Source organism: Nicrophorus vespilloides, unplaced genomic scaffold, assembly GCF_001412225.1.
Source record: "Nicrophorus vespilloides isolate i.1.1-1 unplaced genomic scaffold, Nicve_v1.0, whole genome shotgun sequence".
Classification (NCBI taxonomy): Eukaryota; Metazoa; Arthropoda; class Insecta; order Coleoptera; family Silphidae; genus Nicrophorus; species Nicrophorus vespilloides.
The window spans coordinates 26,527-51,800 of record NW_017095830.1 but is presented as its reverse complement, the minus strand read 5'-3'; the positions used below and the strand labels follow the sequence as shown (position 1 = coordinate 51,800).

At 28.4% G+C, this 25,274-nt stretch overlaps 1 protein-coding gene across 1 annotated transcript in view; it reads left to right on the top strand.

The window, feature by feature from the left end:
• LOC108565713 (orexin receptor type 2-like) overlaps positions 1–25,274 on the top strand; it is an 84,923-nt gene that overhangs the window by 52,472 nt on the left and 7,177 nt on the right. The window contains exons 4-6 of the mRNA XM_017925302.1: positions 9,873–10,100; positions 12,521–12,674; positions 25,014–25,126. Of these exons, the coding sequence (XP_017780791.1) occupies positions 9,873–10,100; positions 12,521–12,674; positions 25,014–25,126 (495 nt within the window). The remainder of the gene's footprint in view (positions 1–9,872; positions 10,101–12,520; positions 12,675–25,013; positions 25,127–25,274) is intronic.

The following is a 25,274-nucleotide window of genomic DNA, read 5'->3' as shown; positions in this document are numbered from 1 at the left end:
TAGAGGCAACTTTACGTCCTTTGAAGTGGAGTTAAGAAGTAATTAAAAATTAAGTTGATTATAATAATCCGATTTCAAACGGAATCGCGTGTGCTTCATGTGAGTTGCAATGAAACAGAAATATTTTATTTTTGTTAATATTCTAGAATTAATTGAATCAATGAATTGCATATAAAATAAATATGCGGATTCCAATATACGCGAATATCCTCGGAACAAATCAAATTAATTTTCATACGTCGAGTGGTTTTAATAAAATACGTTAATTGTAATATTATATGAGTTCAAAATTGTTGAAGATTAAATAGGACCGTTCAATTATGCGCTATTTAATATTCTGTAATTAAATTATAACAGTATGAATGTGTACATATGAATATACTGATCACATAGAAATGTATATATTGTCGAATGTGATGACAGGCGATTTTGTTTTAAATATAGTCAAATCTTGTTTGTCAAATATAATTTGGTTGGAAAATTGTATTGTTAAAAATCAAAATTAATTTTCCCTTTAAAAATATATAAAATAGTATACGTTTTCAAAGTAATGATGATTGCTTATTAAACTTTTATAGCAGTAATTTCTGAAAAAAAATAACTTGAAAGTTGATGGCATAAGTGATCCAGATCCAGTTTTTACGGAGATTTAGACTTGTTGGAGTAAATTTAAGATCGCGGTTGACATTAGGTAGGTAATTTTTCCCGGTGGATAGTTACCATTATGATGATTTTTAATTTCCTTTGACTGTAAATCTGCTGCTATCCTTAACACTGTCATTGTCCATCGACTTGGCTGAAGGTCCATATGCTGAACCTCATTCATATGACTGTACATCTGTGCTGAACGATGGCCCTATTGCTGCAAACACAGAGAGGGGTCACAAAAAAACTATCCGAAAATTTTGTACGGCACTGATATTAAATGAATTCTGATTTTAATTCCCTTCTTAGAGTAGTATTTTACGCAGAAAATGTATGGATAATATTGGTATTAAGTAATGTATAATTAAGTGGACTTAATGTTTATACAGACAATTGTATAGGGAGCAATGTATATATTATCATGTTAATAATATTAATTTGATATTCTGAAAACGAAATTTCAATATGTATAAATCTTATTGATTTATAAGATTGTCACATTATTTCAATTGAAAGAATAGTTCCAATAGGCTGTATATCGTTATGTTATCCAATATCAAAGTGATTCCTTTTTAGATTCATTTTGGCCGTACTATTGAAGAACTTTTTGTGAAATTATCATTATTTCTTATAAAAATTGGAACCCCTAATTGGGGTATAGAAATTATAGTCGGAAACTGATCTTTTAATAATGGTGATTTCACGTATTCCAATTTTATTTTTTGGGCAGAAAAACTGATAAAAAATGTAGTTTTTCTTTAGAATATCTCGTTTGTCGAACATTATTCGGTTGAAAAATCGTGTTGCACGTACTACCTATGAGTCAAAATAACCCGCTTATTAAAAATATTTTGAAACTAGATTTATTGCATATGTTACAAACCGTCGCTCATGCTTATACAAATACAACAACTCTTCCTTTGGATGTTGAAATGTATTCATTAGGTTGTATTTCAACAGGCATTTCACCCTGCATAATATTTACAACGAAAATTCTAAGATTTTGGGGAATCTTTTGGTCGTGCATGTATGGTTCACACAATACACGTCCTACTTGTTTTATCAAAGAATACAAAGGGCTATTCTTTCTCAATGGCGAGGATTCAGATAAAATTCTACTATTGACACTAGCGATATTTAATACACAATGTATACCATTATAGAAATGTATGAAATCAAGTTTTTTTTATCTTTTCATTAATAGTATTTATCTGAGATCAACAGTGGTTATGAAAGGTGGCAAGACCGTACTTTATGAATTTGGCGAGCTCGAAAAAGTTAAGCATGGATAGTATTAAATTAACGTATAGTGAAGAGTGTTGTAAGTAGGAAATAAATGTTATCTTGAATCCCCAAAAACGATCTCTTCCATTCACCAGCGCAACTTAGTCCTTCATTCTTTTAGTGTGGTTCATACTGGATATCAAAATTAAAGATTTTCATTATTTTGGTACATATGAAACCAAAGTTATTCCATTTTAAAATCCAAATATTGATCATATTTTTGCAAGAACTTATTTGCTATAGACGGGTCAATTTGACCTGAAATACACTGTATATTAAATTGCCGCGACTGCTTTGCTTCTACTGGAAAGTGCACTACAAAATACTGGAATAGCTAGGACAACCCACACAATGAAATCACAATAGAATGCGAATGAAAGCAAATATCTGTTCAAAATAGTAAAATCTCGAATAATTCGATTGGAAAATCGTGTGTTCAAAAACAGAATTTATGTAAAATCATATAATCTCTTCTCCTGGTGATTGATTATGATACATTTATAGCAGTAATTAACTTTAAAACAATATCTTCAGAGTTGATGTCCTAGGTAAGGAAGGTCAAGAACTTATGCTGTCTTAGTATGAGTGTTAGGGAATGTACTTTATTTTCAGAAATTTAATGACTGTGATTCCATGTTTCTTTTTAAATATTTTTATAATTGTTGATATAAGTGGAAGGCGGGAAGGAAAGTAGACAATAATACGGTCTATTTCCAGCAGGAAATGATTTCTTATATGTATAATTAAGAGCAATAGGAATATAAATATACAATGAAATAAAAAGAAAATACAATTTTATTAATTATATAAATGCATATAGAAAAGTGTTTTAGCAAATAATGCTTAAACGAAAAAAATAATTATAATGTAATTATGCAGTCCATAGTCCATCTGTGCACGAAATTTGGAGTTTGATTTTTTTAGTTATTAAAGCAATTAAATTATTCCGATTCCTCTCATCGCAGTCTGGCGAAACGTTGGGATTTACTGGCAGATGTGAAAAAAGAATATTGAGGGTGAACATAAAAAGTCAGATCACAAAAAAAATAAGGTCAGAAAGAAGTTAAGAAGTTTGAAATTGGTTTGTCGCTTGTCAATACAATTGATTTTTTTCTCTAATTTCTTATATATAAGTTGAGATTTACGTTATATCAAGGAGTTTAAAGGACCAAACAAAAGTAAAACATATACAACGGCGGAATTCTATTTTTTTATATCTCTGCGGTATAAAAGATAGGACGAGAAGATGACGTAGTGGGCGTGCATTAACGTCAATATGTCAACAAGATTTCCAATGAGAGAAAAAAAAACTTGACGGAATCATCGATTTCTTACGGAAAACCTGATTTATATTCAATGCAACATAAGCCAATTTCCATAACAATATCCATGCGTTACTTCTACTCTGTTTTCTGTCTGTTTATAAACCAACGAAATGAAAGTATTATTGTCGAAATATAATTGACAAACGAACGAACGAAAGAAAAAGAGGAATACTCTCTTTACTTATATTTTTTTGACGTCAATTCGAAATGACAGTTCTTGTTTGTTGGAGGTGTGTTTGAGGCAGTCCCGAAGCGCGAGGCACATCTCTCGCTATTAGATCGATCGAGAACAATTTTCCTTTAAAATAAAAATTTTCCTATTTTCCCTGAACGAGGACAAACATTTATACAAAAAAAAAACGAGAAGAGCCATAGATAGAAGAGAAGCGGAGTATACGATCTTTCGTCGTATGTCAAATAAATAAGTTCATGTTTAATGAAACGAAAATACTGAGAGCACTCCGTAGGATACGTCTCTTCGAGTCCTTTTCTTATATTTTTTTATTTACGAATCACAGAAGAAAATTCATGCAATTATATTAATTGCTTATGTATAAAGTATAAATCCGATGACAGTTAATTAAGATTTTGTTAGAGTGGACTCAAGATTTTTAAACAATTAATATTTTAATTACGATAATTAATTAAATCTTTCATACAGCTTCATAGTTCTATTTGATTTTAACATTACTTAAAAATCACACAAAAACAGTAATTATGAGTTAACTCTTTGAGCAGTTATTTCTTATCGAATCCTCCTTCTTTACACAATTTACACGTCTGATTATCTGATATCAACAACAACACAAACTACAATTGCAACTTATGCTGATGATTCCGCAATTTTATCATCAAATATGGTCCAGGTGGTTGCAACTCTAGAGCGTCATGACTACATGAATCAAATTGCAAATGTCTTTAACAATGGCCAATGAAGTAACATTTATCCTGAAAAAGAAACCTTAACTCTTTGAGGAGCGGTGGTATACGCAATGTACCACATTTTGAACAGGCCTAGTAGAACGTTATTATCATTTTCTAGAAAATGTACAGGAAAGAGGTATTACCATTTAATTTAGTTGGTATGTCAAGGGATGAATCTTGCTAAGCCATACCATCCGATGTTGATTCAGTTGTCTAAAATTAATAATATAATCCTAAAAGCTCATGATGCCAATTACCTAGGTATAATTTTAGATCGCGGACTATCGTGGAAGAAGTACATTATAACCAACTGGGAATCAAATTACTTAGAAAATAAATTACCGATCTACAAGGTAGTGCTGAACCCTGTATAGACCGAAAGCATCCAAGTTTGGAGAACAGCAAACAATTCAAATATTGACATTTTACAAGATTTACACAAACTTATTGGAAAATCACCCCAATGTTCTAGCCATAAACTTAATATAGAATGGTAAAACCCCATAACACCCTTGATCTCTCATTTATATTGAAAAATAGATTGAAAAGTTCCCATTTGAAATCACTTGTTTAGTTTAATTTCAATAATTTTTTTATTCGGCAATCAAAAAATATTTCCCATAATTGTATAATTAGTATATAATTAAACCGAATTTAGAATTATACTAAACATTTAAAAAAATATTTTCTTTACTTGCATATTTTCACGAAATTGAAGTTTCCTAAACTTAATTTTAAGTTGTACGTTTAAACTTTTCACATTTAAACTATTGAAATGAAGTCTCAACCATTTGTGGACGTAATCTCTTTTATTGTCGAGAAAACTGTGTTCGGTATACGTAATTTCGATTGTTATCTATGACTATGTTCATTGTCTATGCATAATTCATTCATCGCATTTGTCTATTAACTGATGCATGTAAAATGATTATGCGATATTAAATTTAGAATCGCTGCATGAATCGATGTAGAAATATATGAACAGTTGATTTGCATTCATAGGACTGAAGTTACCGGAAATAAATGGAATTCAAGAAACGATCGTTTATTATGATTAATCGATGCACGAAATGGAAATAATACATGGGAATTCCATTCGAACATATGCATTCAATTCCTGTTCAAAGAAAAATTACCCTTTTTCTAACTCATTTACATCGGTACACAGACATAAATATTATTCAATTCAATAAAAGGTTTGAGCTAGAATAAAAAAAAATGTAATAAACTGTATTTATTTTAAATAATCGAATGGAGTTAATTTGCTGATAGTAAGATATTAAGTTTACGGTTTACATATAATAATTAGAATAATAAATTGCTCAAAAATTAATTCAATAATACCAATATTTTTTTATATTCGTGGCAATCGAAATCCCAAGAACCGAATAATCCAGACAGTACCAAAATCCAGTGAATACTGCAGTTTTCATCAGACAGTGCACATTCCTGTTTCCACGTATTCGGGTCTTCACTAAACTCCATTAACTCCAAGAACTGAAAGATGAAGAAAGGTGTATAGATTAAAATGGTGTATACATTATGTTGTTATATAGTAGATAAAAGTTTTGATTTTTATAAGATGATACATTTTCTATCAATCCTATCTAAACTTATACTGGAGATCAGGTATCTAATAAATTATGAACATTCTCTAAGTGAAATGCAAATAGAGGCAATTTTTAGCCATGAGTTTCTTCATATAGATTCAACGATGGTCACTACTAACATCAAGTTATATGTCGAATCGTTATGTTACTGTTTGTGTGGAGAAGTCCCAAAAAATAAAGTGATGTTAATAATACATTTTCTCAATTTATTGTGTTTATTTAATTAATTATTATATTGTTTAAACTCATTATTTGTATATATAATGTAAGAATTACTTTTTTTTTAAATTTAAATAAGCGATTATTTTTTGTATGTTCGACAATTGGAGTTTTTCATATTGATTTGTTTTATATAATGCCCAAGCAGCTAAAAACCGCACAGAAGCTATACCCGTACACGATGTTCAGCCAAAAAAAAAAAAAAAAAAAAAAAAAAAAAATATATTTCATAAAATGTGTTTTCTCGTAGGAAAAAGATTAAATTTGAAACTGTGAAAAATATTAAATGTAAGCACGTGTAGAGCGATTCTGTTATAAAGCGAGCGAAGTGCCAAGACAAGAGTGGAACAAACTTCTGCTTTGAATCCAGAAAGTAGATGGGTCTTAAATGTATTGCGGGTAAATAACGTCCTTCATTGAAGAACGAGCAAGTCTTTCATCATTTCGTGGATGCCTGGATGAGCGTGTGTGTAGGAGACAGACGGAGATCATGTAATTGAGAACGTTGAAAATAAATCCGAGAAATCTTCGAAGCTCCACTTCCACTCAATAATAATCTTTTCCTTACCAACATGCACCATTCCAATTTCAAATATATACTGATTTGTATCGTTGATAAGTGTTTTTCAAAAGAAACGTCAATTTCTATAATAGATCATCTGATTCAACTGAAATGGATATATTTCATTTAAATGTTTTATTTTCTTGTTTATTGGAATTCTAAGTAAATTTGATCATGATTGATTTTATTTGATTACTTATCTTTGTTATATCATTATAGATTTTTAGTTAATATTGTATTGTATTTAAAGTTATTTTTTTAAATCTTTTATTACTTATTCACAACCTGTCAACCTTTTGGCAATAAGTGGAATTTTTTTGACCATAGATAAAAAAAAATGAAAATAAAAACAGAAAAACAAAATAACAAGCGTGAAGCGGAACGTTTTCCCATCGGAAACCTTCTAACAAACAAACTCAAATTTAATGTGATAACAAAACAGCCCAATTAAAATTAATTTTGAAGACACTAAATAATAACTTCAAAGATATTCACTGTAATGCACGAATAAAACGAACTTTAGTTTCTAAAGGGAAGGTCGAGGGTGTTGTGTCTCTTTAGTCTATGGGGGGTGTCACTATTGTCTAGTAGGGATAACGCGAAACTGCTGGGGTGGTTTTCCAGTCTGTTCTGGTAATGGGCACTGAACATGGGTGTTCATGTGGTGGTCATTGTGTATCGTGTCGTTCGTGACGTACTAGGGAGCTTGCACCAGGGTCCGCAGGCAATTGGACTGGAAACGTTGTAGGATCTCTATGTTGGAATTGCTGGCTGTTTCCCAAAGCTGAATGTCGTACGTCCACACCGACTTCAGCACTTGTAGATTAATAATTTGTTGTCGAGGGATAGTGGAGATCTTCTGCCGATCAGCCAGTATAATTTTGCGAACTTGATGCCCAGTTGGTTCCTTTTAGTTGCGATGTGCTTCTTCCACGTGAGTCGGCGATCCAAGAACAAGCCCAAGTATTTACCATCGTCAGCTTGCGGGAAGGTTTTGCTGTTCAGTGTGACCGGGGGCAAGTTCCCTTTCTAAGGGTGAAAGTGACGTGGCTAGATTTGGTTTCGTTGACTTCTGATGCGCTACTTAAAGTTAGTAAGCTCAAAATATCAATACAGTAAACTACCAATTTATATCAAAAAAATAACTGAAATATAGTTTGAAAAATAATGTGTTTTTAGGTTTTACTATATGTTTAAATTTATTTTTACAGCTGTAATTTAGCTTTATAGAATTTTATTTAAATTTTCATAAATTAATAAATTTCGAAATTTTTGAATATTTTGAACATGTTATGCATGCTTGATAGATAAGGAAAGTTCAAGAAAGTGTCCTATAATTGTAAAAATATTTAATTAAATTATGAGAATTTTATGTGTTTATTATTTTCGCTGATTTTTATATAATAGATTATTTCTAGAATAACAGATATTTTTATTGGAAATTATTAAACAATTATTATCCACTGAAACAAACAAAGTTATAAAAAAATAGTTATACAGATTTAGAAGATACAGAAATAATTATAATTGAATTAACAAATAATTTAGTACACATTTACTTTTATTTTGACATACATTTGTTTAATAAAATTTCAGAATTATATAAGCATTATTAACCAATTAGTAAATATGTAGAAATGTGGTAAGTAATTAGAAAATTTATTGCATTTTTTTAAAATTATTATGCTATTAAAAAAATCTGGTCTGTCTATGCTAGAAACGAAATTGTATTTCAATACATTCAACATGTTTACCATTGATATTATGAATAAAATAATATAGACAACTAGCTGCAATAATATAATAAATTTATAGAAAATTGGTTATGAATAATTAACAGAAATATTGCATAAAATAATTATATTTATTATGAAACGACTTATACGGTTTACAATGAATTCGCACGTAAAAATCCATTACGTTAAATTTTCAATGCGGGATCCAATTAAAACTGCCTACACACAGGCATGTATTTTAAATACTAATTGCGTTTTAGTAAAAAAATATGCAACGAGTTTTAATGAATCCATTATTTCATCGCATTTAATTCAAATGCTCCAATCTAATTCAGATTATTGCATTACAACACTGTAATAGGAATTTTTATAATTGATTTATTTTTACCTCGTTCACGGTGCAGATTTACTGGCAATCCGTTTTTATTTTCATTGTTACAAAGGCAGAAACTGCAATTTTAACCGAAACAACAAAATATGCTATAATACAAAGTTTTTATTGAAACAGAAATATTAGTTGTTTTATTTGAATCTTAATTGCTTAATAGACAATAAATATTACAATTTACGTTATTTACCTCTGGTTTCGATCAGTCCGGATTCTGGACTATAGTAGTTTGAAAATATTGAAACAAAAAAAAGTTAATTGAACAAAAAAAAAACTAAATAATTAATACACATTGATATTTTTTTTCTTTTATCATGTCTCTTTTTGTACTGTTATTATTATATCAACGCATTAATTAGTGAAAATATTGTAATTACCACTTTGGAAATTCATGAATAATCTAAATTACTTTTATTCTTATTTATTAATTAGATTAATGGGATTTTTTTTTACTAGAAAAGTGTAATGAAAATTTACGCAGCTTAAATGTTACTAAAGATTTCATTCACTTAAGAAGTTGCGTATCATTTTTGATGATAAGTTATCTTTTCAAGATAGAATCAGTCATTTTAACACCGAAGACATTTGGTTTTATGGCAAAAATCAGCACACTTTTTTTTATTACAAGATTAAATTTTTATATTTTGAATTTAATATCATAAAAAAGAATATGTGTTTGATTTATCTACTGCAAATATGTTATTTGTAGCTTTTACTGGCTCAAAAACAATACACATATTTTATAAAAATAAATATGTTTGCCACTTTTCATTGCACGTATGCAATAAAGTATTTTTATGTATAAATAAAAATATATATTTATTACACCAATTATACAATTACATATGAAAACACCCATAAACAAATGCAACTAGTTATTTTTATGATCGTTTCAGGAATGTTTAACAATCATAAATTTTCAATTAAAATTAGTGCGAACGTTCCCAATTTTTTCTACAATAATAAAATGTGATAATTATTTCTGTTTTATATTTTTTTTCATTCAATTTGATATTATGATAACAATTATTTTGGGAATAATTGGCTCTTCAAGGAAGAATACGTTCTCTAACGTTGCTCTAACAAATTGTTGTTTCGTTTGTCACCTTATCTGATGATTTATCTGCCACGTGTCGGCTTTCTCTTGAATTGTTTTCATCTAGTTCTTATTTTTTTCAGATATACCGGAATTAGTTGTATACACGACGAAGCAGAATGAAATGTTGCCCATAGACACGATATATTTCACGCAATGCGAACCGACTTGGTCTCAGGCGACGGACACGTTTTGGACTGCACTGAAAATGCTGCTACTCTATATCATCCCCTTGATATTTATGACTGTAACGTATTATCAGATCATTGGGGTTTTATGGAGGTCCGGGAACGCTAATCAACATACTTTGGGTAAGTGCTTTTCGTAATACACTTGAAACGAATATCGTTTGCTTCATCACCAACAGACAAAGAGATACATAGAATTTCTGTTAACGTTTGGATTCGGATGCTTTCTATAAATCTAATTATTTTGTTTACTTCTTTAATATTTTGAGATATATCAAATTAATATAAAGAATTATATGAATTTTATATCAAATTTATAATAATAATAACATTTATTGCAACAAATCAACATACTACGAACTCAACAAAATATAATAATAAGAAAATAAAAATAAATTGATCTGCTGCAAAGGTCCCCAATTTATAGTTTATAAAATTATTTAAATTAAAAAAAAAATATTTATCTTTTCACTTTATGGATTTTATACAATTATTTATACAATATCGATGAATATCATTTTAAAACAAAAAATGGTATTTATTTCTTGCTTTATTGTGTAGAATAACGTTATTTTACAGAATATCTAGTTAGTATATATCAGGGGTGGCCAATTTGTGTAGCAAGAGCCATAGTTTCCTACCGGACCTAAAGTTGTTGGTATGAAAATTTAAAAATTCTGAATCTTAAGGTGTATTTACAAGTATCAGATAGTTAAAAAATTAACAAATTTATTAGTTGAGCCACAATAAAACTCTTTGAGAGCCGCATGCAGCTCGTGAGCCATCCACTGATTTATTGGGTGAAGTAAAAAGTTTTGAGCAAAAAAATGTGTTATTTATGGACCTAATGCAGTATCGAATATGGGACAAAACGCTCAGAACTTTTTACTTTACCCAAAATAAATAAGATCTTTGATCTGAGACTGCGTGTATGCTTGTAACAAGATGATACTGGTATATCATTATGTGCAGCTTTTTACAAGTTCAAAATGTATTGCAACCACAAAGCGAATGCCTACATCCTACAACTTACACTTTTATAAATACTGTATATGTCTTTATATTATAAGATAGTATAATGTAAGTAAATAGGTATGGAACCATTTCATGGACTCCCAAATTTTTTTTTCGCTGACGTAGATCCCTTGCAGATTGTCATAGACCCCGGGGGGTCGATATAGACCACTTTGGGAATCACTCTTTGGTCTAAACTATGACCAAAATTATATGATTTATTCATACCCTTTGATTCAGTGTTTCTTAGTTAATTTCCCTAAAATTGTTGGATATAAAAATAAAGATGCACATTCTATCAACCACTTATTTATATAATACTAGATTATAAAATTATTAATTTATGGACCTAATAATGAAAAATTTTCAAGTAGTATTTTAAATTACAGAAATATAAAATTGAAATTGCATACTTTTTTATGTATTGTACGTGTCAATAAAAATAGTATTATATTACGTCAGACGTTTTATTTTATTCAATCTACACTGTACACACTGTACGAGTTCTACAATTGTTTTATTTTATTTTTGAAGAAAAAAAAATAATGGTCTATAATCCGATGATTTGATGATAATACAGAAGATTATTATTACATAATTATAATTTACAATTTACAACAAGAAATATGATTAACCTAATCCAGATAATAATTTGTTATAAATTTTTTTATAAATTGACATAATCATAATAACCTTTGACCTAATCATATGAAAATTATAGTCGATGATGAAATTAGTTATTTAGATTTTTGGGTCAACATTACTACTATAATGTCCAAGCCTTAAGGATTAATTTCATCCACGGATACTTTGTCAATAGGGTTAATTGGGTTTGCGTATCGCTCGGTAATCCGACTGAAAGGGACGAAAGGGAGAATAAGCGAATTTCAACGGTGACAGCGTTAATTATCCAAATCAGGAAAGCATAATTTATTCCAGTGCAATATACACTTGGGAACCTTGTGTGTTCGTACGGATTCAACCTTGCAGGCTTAATGCATTGTTTTTGTTTATACACATAATCAACAACTTATTCTTAGAACTAGCTCATGAAACTCTTTGATGTATTCTTGTTGAGAACAGAATGGTCGTATTCTTTACAACCTAAAATTCAATATATTTATTCATATGTTGCTATGAAAATATCACAGCGCAATATATGAAATACTCCGAATTTCATTAAAATCATAGTAATATATCAAGTGTTTTCATTCGAAGAAATTTAATCAAAACTTTGCCGTGTGATACCTGACTTCAAACCAATGCAAAACTAATAAATTCTTTTAAAAGTTCGAACTATAATCCCGTATAAAGTTTAATCCGTACTTCTACACGCACGAACGTAGAATAATAAGCTTTGTACAAATAATACTGAAAATAATTGTTTAACATGTGATCTTATATAAAAAAAATCTGTTTCTCACTTTTTTAATTGGAATTATAATTATTGACGTCTGTGCGATTGATTTATTTTAACAATTATTTGTCTCATTATTTGATTTTCATTCTTTTGATTTTCTTTGTTCCAGAGGTGCCTGGCAGACAGAACACGATTTCCGTGAACACAAACACAAACATCGAGAGCCAACTGAGATCCAGGATCAAGGCTGCCAAAATGCTTGTCGCCGTGGTGATCATGTTTGGCGTTTGCTATTTTCCAGTCCACTTGCTCTCGTTGCTAAGGTACGATTTTGAATTGATCTGTAAGCGTTAATTAATTGATTATTAATTGTTCTCTACTGCGGATGCATTGATACAAAATCGATATGTGTGACTGATAGAATAATTTACAGTTTTAAACACATAAATGATTTTGTATGTGTATTTAATTAAACTGCAATAATTTAAGCATACTATTATTAAATAGTAGATATAATTTTGAGGGTCAAGGATTTTTTCAGTATGCGTTTGATAAAATTATTGAGAGGTGAAAAGTGATTTTCGAATAAAGAATAGTTGTATGAACTGTCATCTTATTAATTCCTAAATCAATATTATTTTAACTAAAATAAAAAGTTTTCAATATTATTTAAACACAATCTATGATTTTCAATTTCTTTTTTTGAGGAACTTTTTTTAATTTAATTTGTATTTTTTTGGTTTTCATTGCTAATATTTTTTTCTAAATCTCCCATTTAAAATTATTTTTGGCTTTAAATGGGAATATTATTGGGTTTTCCAGAAAGTTCGTGTTGATTTTTCACTAAAATTAAAAATCAAAATTTTTATATATAGATATATATTTTTTAATTATGTATGCACCATTTTTAATCTATAAACCTTACTTCATCTTTCACACAACTTAAACATTGCAGCCTCCCAGAATTTAAAAGGTTTTTCTTGAAAAACTTCTTCATGTGATCAACTAAAATTTAATCGTTCTTGCAATTAATGGAATTTTGCTGGATTTAAATTTTTGTTTTGCAAAAAGTGCATTGTCTGGTGAATACTACGAATGGAGAAATACAACTCTGCCCTACTCCAACAAGAAATATAAGAGCTGATATTGTCGTGATTTTTGTCCGTTAAATTGTGCAAAACTCGTATATCTTAACGGTTTATGAAAGCAAGCTTTAAAAACGTTCGTCGATAGTTGTTTTTAATATTTTTAGTATCTCTCATTCACGTATCGTGTAGTGCAGTTTATTCTCGATCAATGTCTTGATTTCCTCATTAGTACAAGCAGAAATTTAAGACTGAAATCATCAGCTCTAAATTTAGAGAATTGTGTTCTTAAAGTTAATTTAGCTAAAGCAACTTCGTTAGCTGAATATATCTTAGTTATTGCACACAATTTTCTTCCATCTTCAAAAGGGCACTAAACTGACATAAATCATTTGATCCATACCAAAATGTAATCTAAAGAGGGTTGAAATTTCACCTTTTTGAATTTGTACACAAATTAATTATTTTTTTAACAATTCTTATATATTTATGTATCGACAACTTTATTTAGCGAAAATCGGCACGAACTTTCCAAACAACCCGATAGTTATGTTAAATGGGACTTCTAATTGAGAACTTCTATATATCGAAACTTTCTTATCAGAGGTAAAGTTAACCTAAGTATGACTTTATTCATATTCTGAATATGTCATTAGCTAAATTATTATTTCATATATTGTGTAAAGGCATCATTATATTATAATAACATTATTGATTGCAGTAATTCAAAAAATACATATATAAAGTTTGAAACATGAATTGTCGCTACATAATTATGAAAATATATTAAAAAAATAATTATAAATTAAATATGAAAAATTACTAAAAACCTTTTGTTCTCAATTGTTATTTTTATTAATTCAAAATCGTATTCACATTAATACAATGTGTATTTACACAAAATATTATTATTATTAATTCAAAAACTTTTATGGCAGAAATATCTTTTTCATGGTAAAAAAATAATGTTTAATATATTTTAGTTTTAATCAAAAAATAGAACATTGAAATCTTCAAATAGTAATAAAGTTAAATGTGAAGTTATTGTTATAAGTATTTCAGAATTTCATTTTCCAAAATATAGGTCATCTTAACAAAATTGTTTATACTTAAATGAAGTGTTACACGCGAGGTGTACAATAGGTATAGTTCCTTATGTAGTAATTTGTACTTACTCAGACTTGTCTTGAATATAGAATACAACAGCTGCAATGCTCTCATATCATATAAACGCACCAGTTACCTCAGATAAGAAAACAACTTTGAATACAGCTGCACAGAAAATTTTTATTTACAAAATACTAAAGAATAAAACTTGAAATTAATATGTGTTTATAATGCACTCAATTATGGAAAACTCTCAATTGTACGTACATTTTTATTTTTCAAAGAATATTAATAAAAAAAATAAAATCAACTATAAAAAAGAAAGTTTATTTTTGAATTTTTACTTTAGTACGTGTTAAAAATAATAATTATTAATGTGTAGAATTGTAAATAGAAAATATAATAATGATTAGTGGTTCAAGCAAAAGATCTGAAGTAATATTAAAAAAATGTATGTAAAACCTTTGATTTCAAATCAAATTCGTCACAAATTAGGGAATAATGTTTTTGAAATGATAGCAGAGAAATACTTATATGTAATCTCAAGCACCGAAAGCAAATTTCAGTATAAATGATGGAAGGCAGGTGAAATAGGAGAAGAGGATTTATGCAAAGCAAGCAAGATTATATTGATGGTATGCATGTATACACACAAAGCGGATTTATGCAGTCATGTGAGATGTGAGCAAAATGAGTCAAATTCAACTGTCTCCCTAATTTATACAATAAAATAGTCATTTTTATACTTTATCCATTTATTAATTACATATTTTTAAATAGGTTAAAAAAGGATTAATTTAATTGATTTAAAATATTGCGAGAATACTTTTTTCTTAAATTATTTGTGGTGCCAACAATATTCGACGGAAATTTCTCTCCGGTAATTTTTCATCCAGAAATACATCTGGTGATTCTTTACTTGGAAAGTTCAACTCAAGAACTCATTTTTCTCTTTTACTGTTCTTTCATTCCTACGAGTCGACGTTTTTCTTCCTTACTCATCCTCTTACTATCCCTTTTATAACCATTTTCTATAACATTCATCCCCTTACTCATGTCTTGATTATGATTAATCTATTTCTTAATATATAATTTATTTAAAAAATGAAAAAACTATAATTTAATTAAATAATAACAATGTTTATTGCATCAGTCGTACAAAAAAACATATACGGAAATAAAAAAAGAAAATGTATATAAATTCAAAAAAAGTCAAAGAAATATAATTATTATTTTCGTTTCAAAAACTTATACTATTTTGTATTACTTAAAAAATGACAATATTTTCATTTATTTTATTACTAATAACCGAATAGTTAAATTGCCCTACCAATGATTTCGATTTTTTAAATTAACGATTAATTTAATCTATTATTGCATTAAAGCAAATATTTTTATTATAACTGTTTCGTAAATTAAATAAAAAAAACCTAATAGTGAAAACAATACAAAGTGAAATTACATTTTCAAATGTGCATTTAACACTGATGGCTTAAGAATAACACTTATTCATAACTAAAGATTATTTTCACCATAAAAAATAAAACTTTTCAATATTTATTTATTTTTTACATTGAATATTGATCGAATTGTAAATATAACTTTTATCTTGAAGGAAATAATGTTATTTAAAATGATTTAATATAATGCAACTGAAAAATAGGACATAAAAATAAATAACGATGGCATTATCAAATTTTATGTGAAATTTCACACCTGGGCTATTGATGTACGGCGCCAGTATTTATAGTATCACAATGTAACGAAAATTGCGCGTTTACTTTTACAAAGTAATGCAAAAGTAAATATATATAAGTCTGATTTATGACAAGACCAGATGTCATTTTCATGAAATATTGCACGACAGCTTTAAACCATGAAAACTATTAGGCTTTTTATGCTATATATTTTAGTAATACCGTATACGGAAATAAATAACATGGTGTTAGATGCATTAATTATTTTATGTTATTTTTAATAATTAAAGTACTTTTATGTAATTACAAAGTGAAATATTACAGATATTAGTCTACTCAGACGTTTCATATCTTATATTTTGTTGCAATCACATTTTATAATTAATTTTCATATAATATTATTTAATTCGTAGAACTGCTTTATTTTGCATTATTATATATAATAAAAATATGTAAATTGTTTATTTACATTATTATAATTGTAAAAAACATATAAAGAATGGAGATAAATCTAGCCAAAGAATTATCGATCTTAGTCTTTCCAACCTATATATTTTATAAAAAATATATCTAAAATTTTGATTTATTTACAAATCTTAACTGTTTCTATTAAAACCAAAAGGCTAAAGTCATTAAATTATTTATTATTATGTTTTGGCCACTATTCTTTCCATTGTTGTATGAATCCATATTTATATTTGTTATATATTTCTATAACTACTAGGTACTTTTCCATCGAAAGATTCTACAACTAATCAATATGTAATGTCTATTCTTAATCACTAATTCTATTAATGACTACGAATATGTACATAAAAATTAGAGAAAGTTAAGTTCAATTGCACAAATATTCCCATACCAAATATTGTAATCCCACTATGTTAATTCCTTACTATAAAATAAGATGCTTAAGTAATACAAAGTTCTAGTCCCAAGTTCTAGTTAATTCTCTTGAGTAGTCTTGAATTCCAGTTATACTCATAAGAACCCTAGTAACAAACCTAGATTTTTTAGAAAATTGGTGTATTTTTACATCAGCGCGAGTAGTTAAAAATTAAAAAAAACTCCACTAAGACTTCACAACGATATAACAACATAACTTTGTGAAATTTCACGTAATCATCATCAGCGAAAGTTTTACCATTCCAGGAGTTTTGGTGACTTCCAAATCAAGCTTCAATACTTTTTCAAGAGTTACCAAAATTGTGCGAGGTCTTGCCTTGAGTTTTTGATTTGTCCTTTTTCTTTGATTGCTTCAGTTTCAGTAAATATCTAAATTGATCGTTTGATTCCTTGGATCTCAAAATACAATTACTTTTATAATCCCACAAAATTATAATTTGAATTGCTTTCGATGTGGTTTTCGATTGATGTATTTGTAGAGTATACATTTTGCATCACCAGTGATAATTCATTACAAAAAAGAGATGATTACAAAAATGGATTAGTTGTGTTAAGTGATTATCTCTCAATTCATGCGGAACCCCAATATCCATCCGATTCAATTGTAACTTTGATTTGATCATCGTCAACCTCGTTGGTCATCTTTAAGTAAACATATATCCGGAACGTAATTTTTAAACCAATTCTGACAGCTTTGTTCTTTGTTAGCCTGAGCAGCTTTCTTGCCTTTACGGAAATTAAAAAAAAACAAACTAAATTTTGCGAAAATGTTCACGCAATTTTCTTCAAAAGTAGAGCTTATTATCAGTTTTTCTTTATTTTTGCTTTGTAGGTAGATTGATTTATAAAATAATAATAATAATAAAGTAAGCTAAAATGAGATCTATCAAATCTCAGAAGGAAATAAAGCTAACTCAATAAACAATATTAATTTGTACTCATTGTAATATTACTGATTATAGTCGAGTTTAAAATTGAAATTGATCATTTCTACCTAAAATATTTTATATAGAATTTCGGGAAAATTGTATCCCCGTGAATTGCCTTCATTTATTCACCCTCGCTTAATCTGCGTATTTAAATAAATATAGAGTGCAATGCAAATTGTATCAATTATCATATATATAAACCGCAAATACATATCCAATTTACATCCGAGAATGAAAAGAAAGTGATTATAAAATAGTCCATTACAAACAACAAAAAAGATGTATTATATTCATATCACTATTATATTAATTTCTTTACAATTTAAGTTATTTGTAATTATATTGAAATTGAATTTCTTTACGCAGAAATATTCTATTATTTCAAAAACTAATTTCCCTAATTTAAGTAATTATTAAGTATTTAACATATTGTTTGAAATTTCTTCGTATATTTAAAATTAAATTATCGTACATAATTTGTTTTGAAAAACTTTTCGAAAACCGAAACGTTTTTCTCATAAACACTAATGTAGTTGAAAAAAATGCAATGATAAATCATATTACAAAAAAAATCATATTTCCTATTGTTATTTTTAATTATTGAAACCAACTTTCCCTTATTATAGGAAATGATGAAAAAGTATTATTAAATATAGAAGCTGATAAATTAAATAAAATTAGTTTTAGAAGAGTTAATTTTTATTTTGTTTTAAATTTTTAAACCGGACTACAGTAAAAGTATCATGCAATAGTAGTGATATTCGGTTCCGTCAATTTCCCAAATTATTTCGGACTAATCGAGGACTTTAAAACCGCATAAAAATAAATCATACAAAAAGGGACTTGTATAAAGTGAAGAACCTATCTTTTTTTGTGTACTATTATTTTTAGTATTAATTTTTATTTAGTTCAATTGAATCTTATTTGTTTAGACATTTTTAAACCGGATTATAGTAAATCCTCATATAGTCTGATATTTGGTTCCGTCAATTTCCAAAATTGTTTGAAACCGTACTAATCGCGGGCTTTAAAACCGTAGAAAAAAGACTTTATATAAAGTAAAAACCGATAATTTTTGTGCATTATTTTTTTTTAAACTAATTTTTATTTTGCTTAATTGAAACTTAGTTTGCTTTGAAATTTTTAAACCGGACTATAACAAATACTCGCATAGTATTGGTATTCGGTTATGCCAATTTCCCAAATTGTTTGAAATCGTACTAATCGAAGACTTTAAAACCACATAAAAATAAACCGAACAAAAAGACTTTATATAAAGGGAAAAACCGATCATTTTTGTGTACTTTTTTTAGAATTAATTTTTATTTTGTTATGAAAATTTTAAACCGAACTATAGTAAATCTCAACTAATCTATAGCTGTATAAATCTTCTTAAAAATTGGGATCAAATGTATGTATGGAAATACTAATAACAAAAATTATGTAGTGCACTGAATTATTAAACATCTCGTTATGTGAATTTGTGAACAAGTTCAGTTATTTTTGCATCTAACGAAATGCACGAAATGAATACTTCCAAATATAGTTACTTTCAATAAAGCAATTTTATGGCTCGCCATAAAGGACGTGGATGAAAAATGGGAGGCGGAAACAATGAAAAATGTATTAAACCGAAGCGCCAACTTTACAGATTAACTCGAAAATATTTTTAGCTTTCCGCTGGGAAAATGGCGGATGCCGAAAAAATAACCGTGGGTAAAAATCAAACGAAATAAAAAAATAATAATAGCAGGATTGATTTCGTCCTGTTAATATACCACCTGTTCGAAAATGGAGCACGAAATATTGCGGAATCGACAAAACCCATAAAATTCGAACCATATGCCGTTTTTCGCACAGCTAATGTCTGCTTTTCAGCTGCCAAAAATAATATGAATAAATACCGTTACAAAAGTGAGAGGAAATTTTGTACAGAATTATTTTTAATTAACAGTATAAACAAGAGAGGAGGCATTAATTATGTAGTTTTAATTTAGTTACAAATTTGTTTTATTGTTTTATAATATTCATTTTCATGCAAACATAATTTTTGTATTACTAAATTAAATCTTTTATAAAAATTACCAGGGATCTAATTATGTTTTTTTAAGTACAGTAATACCTTGCATAATGCGGTTCCATTAATATTCCGCACCACTTGAAACCAGCACTTTAAAATTAAACAGCATAAAAAGAAACTTGACTGTATAAAGAGGTAAACACGATCATTTTCAATCATTTTTTTTTAGAAATTATTTATATTTCGCTGAATTAAAATTTAGTATATTTCAATCCCCAGATTTGTATAAAATTAAGGTCAATTGATAAAAGCTTTAACACGTGACTACTACGGACAAATTAATAAGACACAAGTAGTTTTTACTTATGTAAAAATGACTTCCTTTGACTGTCAATCTGCAGCTATCCTTAACACTGTCATTGTCCATCGAATTGGCCGGAGGTCCATATGCTGAACCTCATTCATTTCACTGTCCATCTGTGATGAACGATAGCTCTATTGCTGCAAGCACCGAGAGGGCTCACAAAGGGCTTGACCAGGATTTGAACCTGCGCCCACTAGTTCGTGTGTAGGGCGACTTAACCATTCGGCTATTAGTCGCCCAACATCATTTTAAACTGACTTTATTGCTTAAAACAAACAGTCTGGCCATTTTTTATGTTGTGTTACAAAATGTTGCTGTTTTCTTATCGCTCTTGGTATGTTTTCCAAGTAAATTTTGTTTACCCTTAATATTTGCTTTTTCAAATTAATTCTTAGTTTACACATTTTATTATATTTCTGTATAAATTTGATAATACTTATTACATAATTAGAGCGATTAAATAAAATTGCTAATTATTTTCTGCTAAATGTATTTACTACAAATGTTAATTTTTGGAAAATTTATTTAATGCATTTTGTCTAATATATTTACGCAACATATATTTGATACCAGAACTGTTTAATGAAAACGAAATGGAGATAAATTCCGACCAACTTAAAACTATTTAATTAATTGAAACAAATATTTGTAAATTATGATTTATTCATTCAGATTATTTAAAAATAGGTACTTGCAATAATGAATCTAAAGTGTGCTATAAATGTATAATAATTTTAAGTAATGGAGACTTTAATTAGAACAGACAGAAGGTCTATGTTGCTATTATGAAGGAGTAATAACGTTTCATTATTGCGGTCGGTATATAAATTGAAATAGATTAATTTCGTTGAAGTGTTTGTGGATTTGTTAAAATAAATAGATTTCGTTTTGGCCATACGAAAAGCAAGTGCAGACATTACTTGCTCCCCGCTCGGAACATCTGTTCCCACGGGTTCAACAATTTAGTTCCCAAGTTTCATCGGTCGATACTACACTAATAATGAGAAAGGGAAAAGCAGGGTGAATCCTGTATACATGAAAAACATTTATTTCCAAACAAAATTATCATAAATTAGGATGGAAATATCTACGGTCAACAGCACTTTGCGATGATTTATGTAGTTTTTTATTTTACACAACCTATTCAAATACGATAATTGCTAACCGAATTGTACGTAAACCAATCATCGATTTAAACCTCCGTTACTCGAGCGGTATTCCGTAATATAGTTAATCGCGTGGCGTCTGAGAAAGTTCGTTAGTAATTTAAATAAATAAGCCATTATTTATATGCCATTATTCTAAGCATGTTTATTATATAAAATGTTCAGAAAATATCTTCACGTGCTAAGAATACTTTGCTGTTAATCCGAGATGTGCATTTTCAAATCTTCATTCAGTATGAAAAAGGTACATAGGTCGGGATTGCCTCACCTTTCTAGCTTTAAAAGTTATGGTTGGTTTATACCAGAGGCTCCCAAACTTGTATGTGTCGTAGACCCCTTGCCATGTTTTTCGGTTTTGGGTAGACCCCCCAATTACCTGATATTGATTTTTAGTAAATTTCTAACTGTAGTGAAGTTTAGTGTTAAAAACTTAAAGTAAAAACACAAGTTAAGTTTTATACATTTATTAATTTAATTTAAATTAAAACTACTCAAAATAAAATTTTGTATCTGTTATATAAAATATACGTAACATAAAATAAACTAAGCAAAAAGTAATTTTTTTTAGTGAGAAGGATGAACCTGATGCTTTAATAATAAATTATCGACATTTGGTATCAATTTTGTAAGGTTTAATCTTAAATCTACTAGGCTAATGATGTCCAGTCTGTTTCTTTTTTTCGTTAGGAGATTGGTAACAGCGCTGAACCCTATTTCCACTAGGTATGACGATGGAAAGGAAATTAAAAATTTTCTTCGCTTATTCCAGGTTTTTACAAGTTCAAAACGTATTGCGACCACAAAGCGAATGCCTACAACTTACACAATTTTATAAACATATATAATAATTATTTTACTTCATAGGTACTTTTATACATAATGTATATGTCTTTATATTATAAAATAGTATAATGTAAGTAAATAGGTACTATCAGTGTATGTTGAGATCCACTATAGTGGACCCCCATTTTCATTTCACGGACCCCCAAATTTTTTTTCGCTGACGTATACCCCTTGTAGGCTATCATAGACCCCTGGGGGTCGATATAGACCACTTTGGGAATCACTGGTTTATACCCACTGGCGCGTCACAGACGCCGCGCGATTATTGGAGGATTAAGAAGTAGCTATTAGCTTTCAAAAGTAAGGTGACTTAATCTCCATATAATCACTAGTAACTGCACCCAAGCGTGTATGTGTATGTTGTTCGAACATAGAAATGTTTCGCAAAAGTGTTAATAAACTTATTATATTTATCAAATTTTGTCTTAAATATTAGTAATATTACCATGTACTAATTTAGAAGATTTTTAATGTACAAACAATTTAATTTTAGAAAAACTAGAATAAGGATATTTTACTATGTCCTAACAATTTGTTATATAATAACGATGTCTATAGTCTTTCTTAGGTTAATATCTTACTTCATATCATGAATACAATTTATATTTACTTCTTTTTCATTAATAATACATTTTTATTGAAGTACTTAAATTAAGAATGAAATTCATAAATAATTGATGCAGCATGGCGAGGGAAGTAGCAAACAAATGGATATGGAAGTAAACTGACGTCGGTATTTTTAAGCAGTAATCGATTCCGGCTCCGAGGTCTCATCAATCAGACTTGAAATAAAGTTTAAACGCTGTCAAATGGAAGGCGATTCGAGATTTTCCCCATAAAGAGAAAAACGCGGATAAGTCGACGAAGAGAGAACGAGAACAAAGAAAATTTACAGAGATATATACTTTTTTCCCTTCTTTTTTTACTCCCCAATCGTTCGCCAAAAACTCGATTTAATCTTGTAATCAATTAAGTTAAATAAACCGCGCTCAACTTTCCTTATATAAATTGCGTATAAGTTTGTGATCCTGAATTTTCCCACGATTTTCACATCGTCGGCTTGGCTCTTCCACAGTAATTTACACCTATAATGTTACTAACTTTAAACTCAAGACTGTGCATTTCCTATATAATAATATTTTCTAGGAGTTGTTTTAGTTCATAGTTTACGTACTATTAACGTGCTGCGCATTTAACTTTTAAAAGTATTTATCTTTATGAAATAAAAAACAGGTATTCCTCGCGTAGTGAGTTTTCTTGGATTCGCTATAGTCCGGTTTTATAATTTTTATATAAATTGATAAAATTAAATCACAACTATTTACAGAATTTACACCTGTCAGCGCTTTAACTATACAATATAAACTAAATAAATAAAACTAATATATTCGTACAAATTGCCAAACTATCCTGACAAGTAAAATATTAAGTAGTCATGACTGCATTTTTTCTACATACAAAAAGTGTATCCTTATTTTAAATACTGACACTTTATTTTAACAGTAACACAATATAAAACTACGTGCACTTAAATATAGTCATACCTCGATTAACGAACAATTTGCTTTCCCTAAAATTACATCGTTTTCAAAGGTAAAAATACTTTGAAAAAAATAGGGAAAAATTCATTCGTAATAAAAATGAAAAACTTTATTTGAACAAAGCAAAGTTTGTTTTTTATTTTTTTTAAACTTAGTTTGTTATTCTTTAATTTTATCTTCATTTCCTTTAACTTTGTTGCTAACAAGGTTTAATCTTTCACTATAAAACTGAAATTGCAGGCCTTATGTTCAAAGCTTCGCTATCAGAGGTAACGTTAACGGATGTATAACTTTTTATGTCTTTAAGAAATATAATGAAAAGCTAAATAAATAACACCAAAATCATATTATAAAAAACTTTTCAATTATTACTGAATACCTACCTATACTTGACGTTATACTTTTCAAGCAGTATAATATGTATTCACATTAAAGCTTCGATAAAAAAAATCTCATCGTACGATTGAAAATATTTTGATGGAATTCGAGTTATGAGCTTGTGGTCATCAAACAGTCCAATAAATAACATGCCATAAATCAAATGCCTTTGACCCTAAAGCCATAAATAAATTGATGAGATATCACTCGTAAAATATTATCAGTAAATTATTATTTTCTATATACTACACCCAATCTTTTTACACATAATATTTATAGCAAAAACTATAAATATTTACAAAAAAAATATTTTGAAATTATTTCAATTGGATACAAAATTTGACTATAAATAATCCTACTTATGTTACTAATTAGTTTCTTTTAAATTTATATTAGATCGTTTTCTTTTTTTGCTAATTAAGTTTTTGATGGTCGAGTCGGGAACTTAATTAAAATTCTGGAAAACCGGTGATTAAAACTTTTCAGAGAATATCTTCTGTCTGTACCATACATAGAATATTTCCAATTTGTACTGCTGCTTCCTACTATTACTATTTTTTATTAATATTGTACTATCAAAGGACTTATATGCGGTATATTAACGATTGCCATTTATTTGATTTTTGCAGATTGACCAGCGAATTGAAAAACACGGACACGAACAGAGCCTTTGCTTTGATGTCGCATTGGCTTTGTTATGCCAATAGCGCTGTGAATCCGCTAATCTATAACTTCATGAGTGGTGAGTATCTTTAGTCATATAATATTTCAAAAATCTCAATATAAAACAATAATAATTTCTTCATATAGAAAAATCTAGTATTTATCTTGTATGACATTACTCTTAATTGAAGTATGAAAATATAAAATTATTCTTTATAATTTTTTAT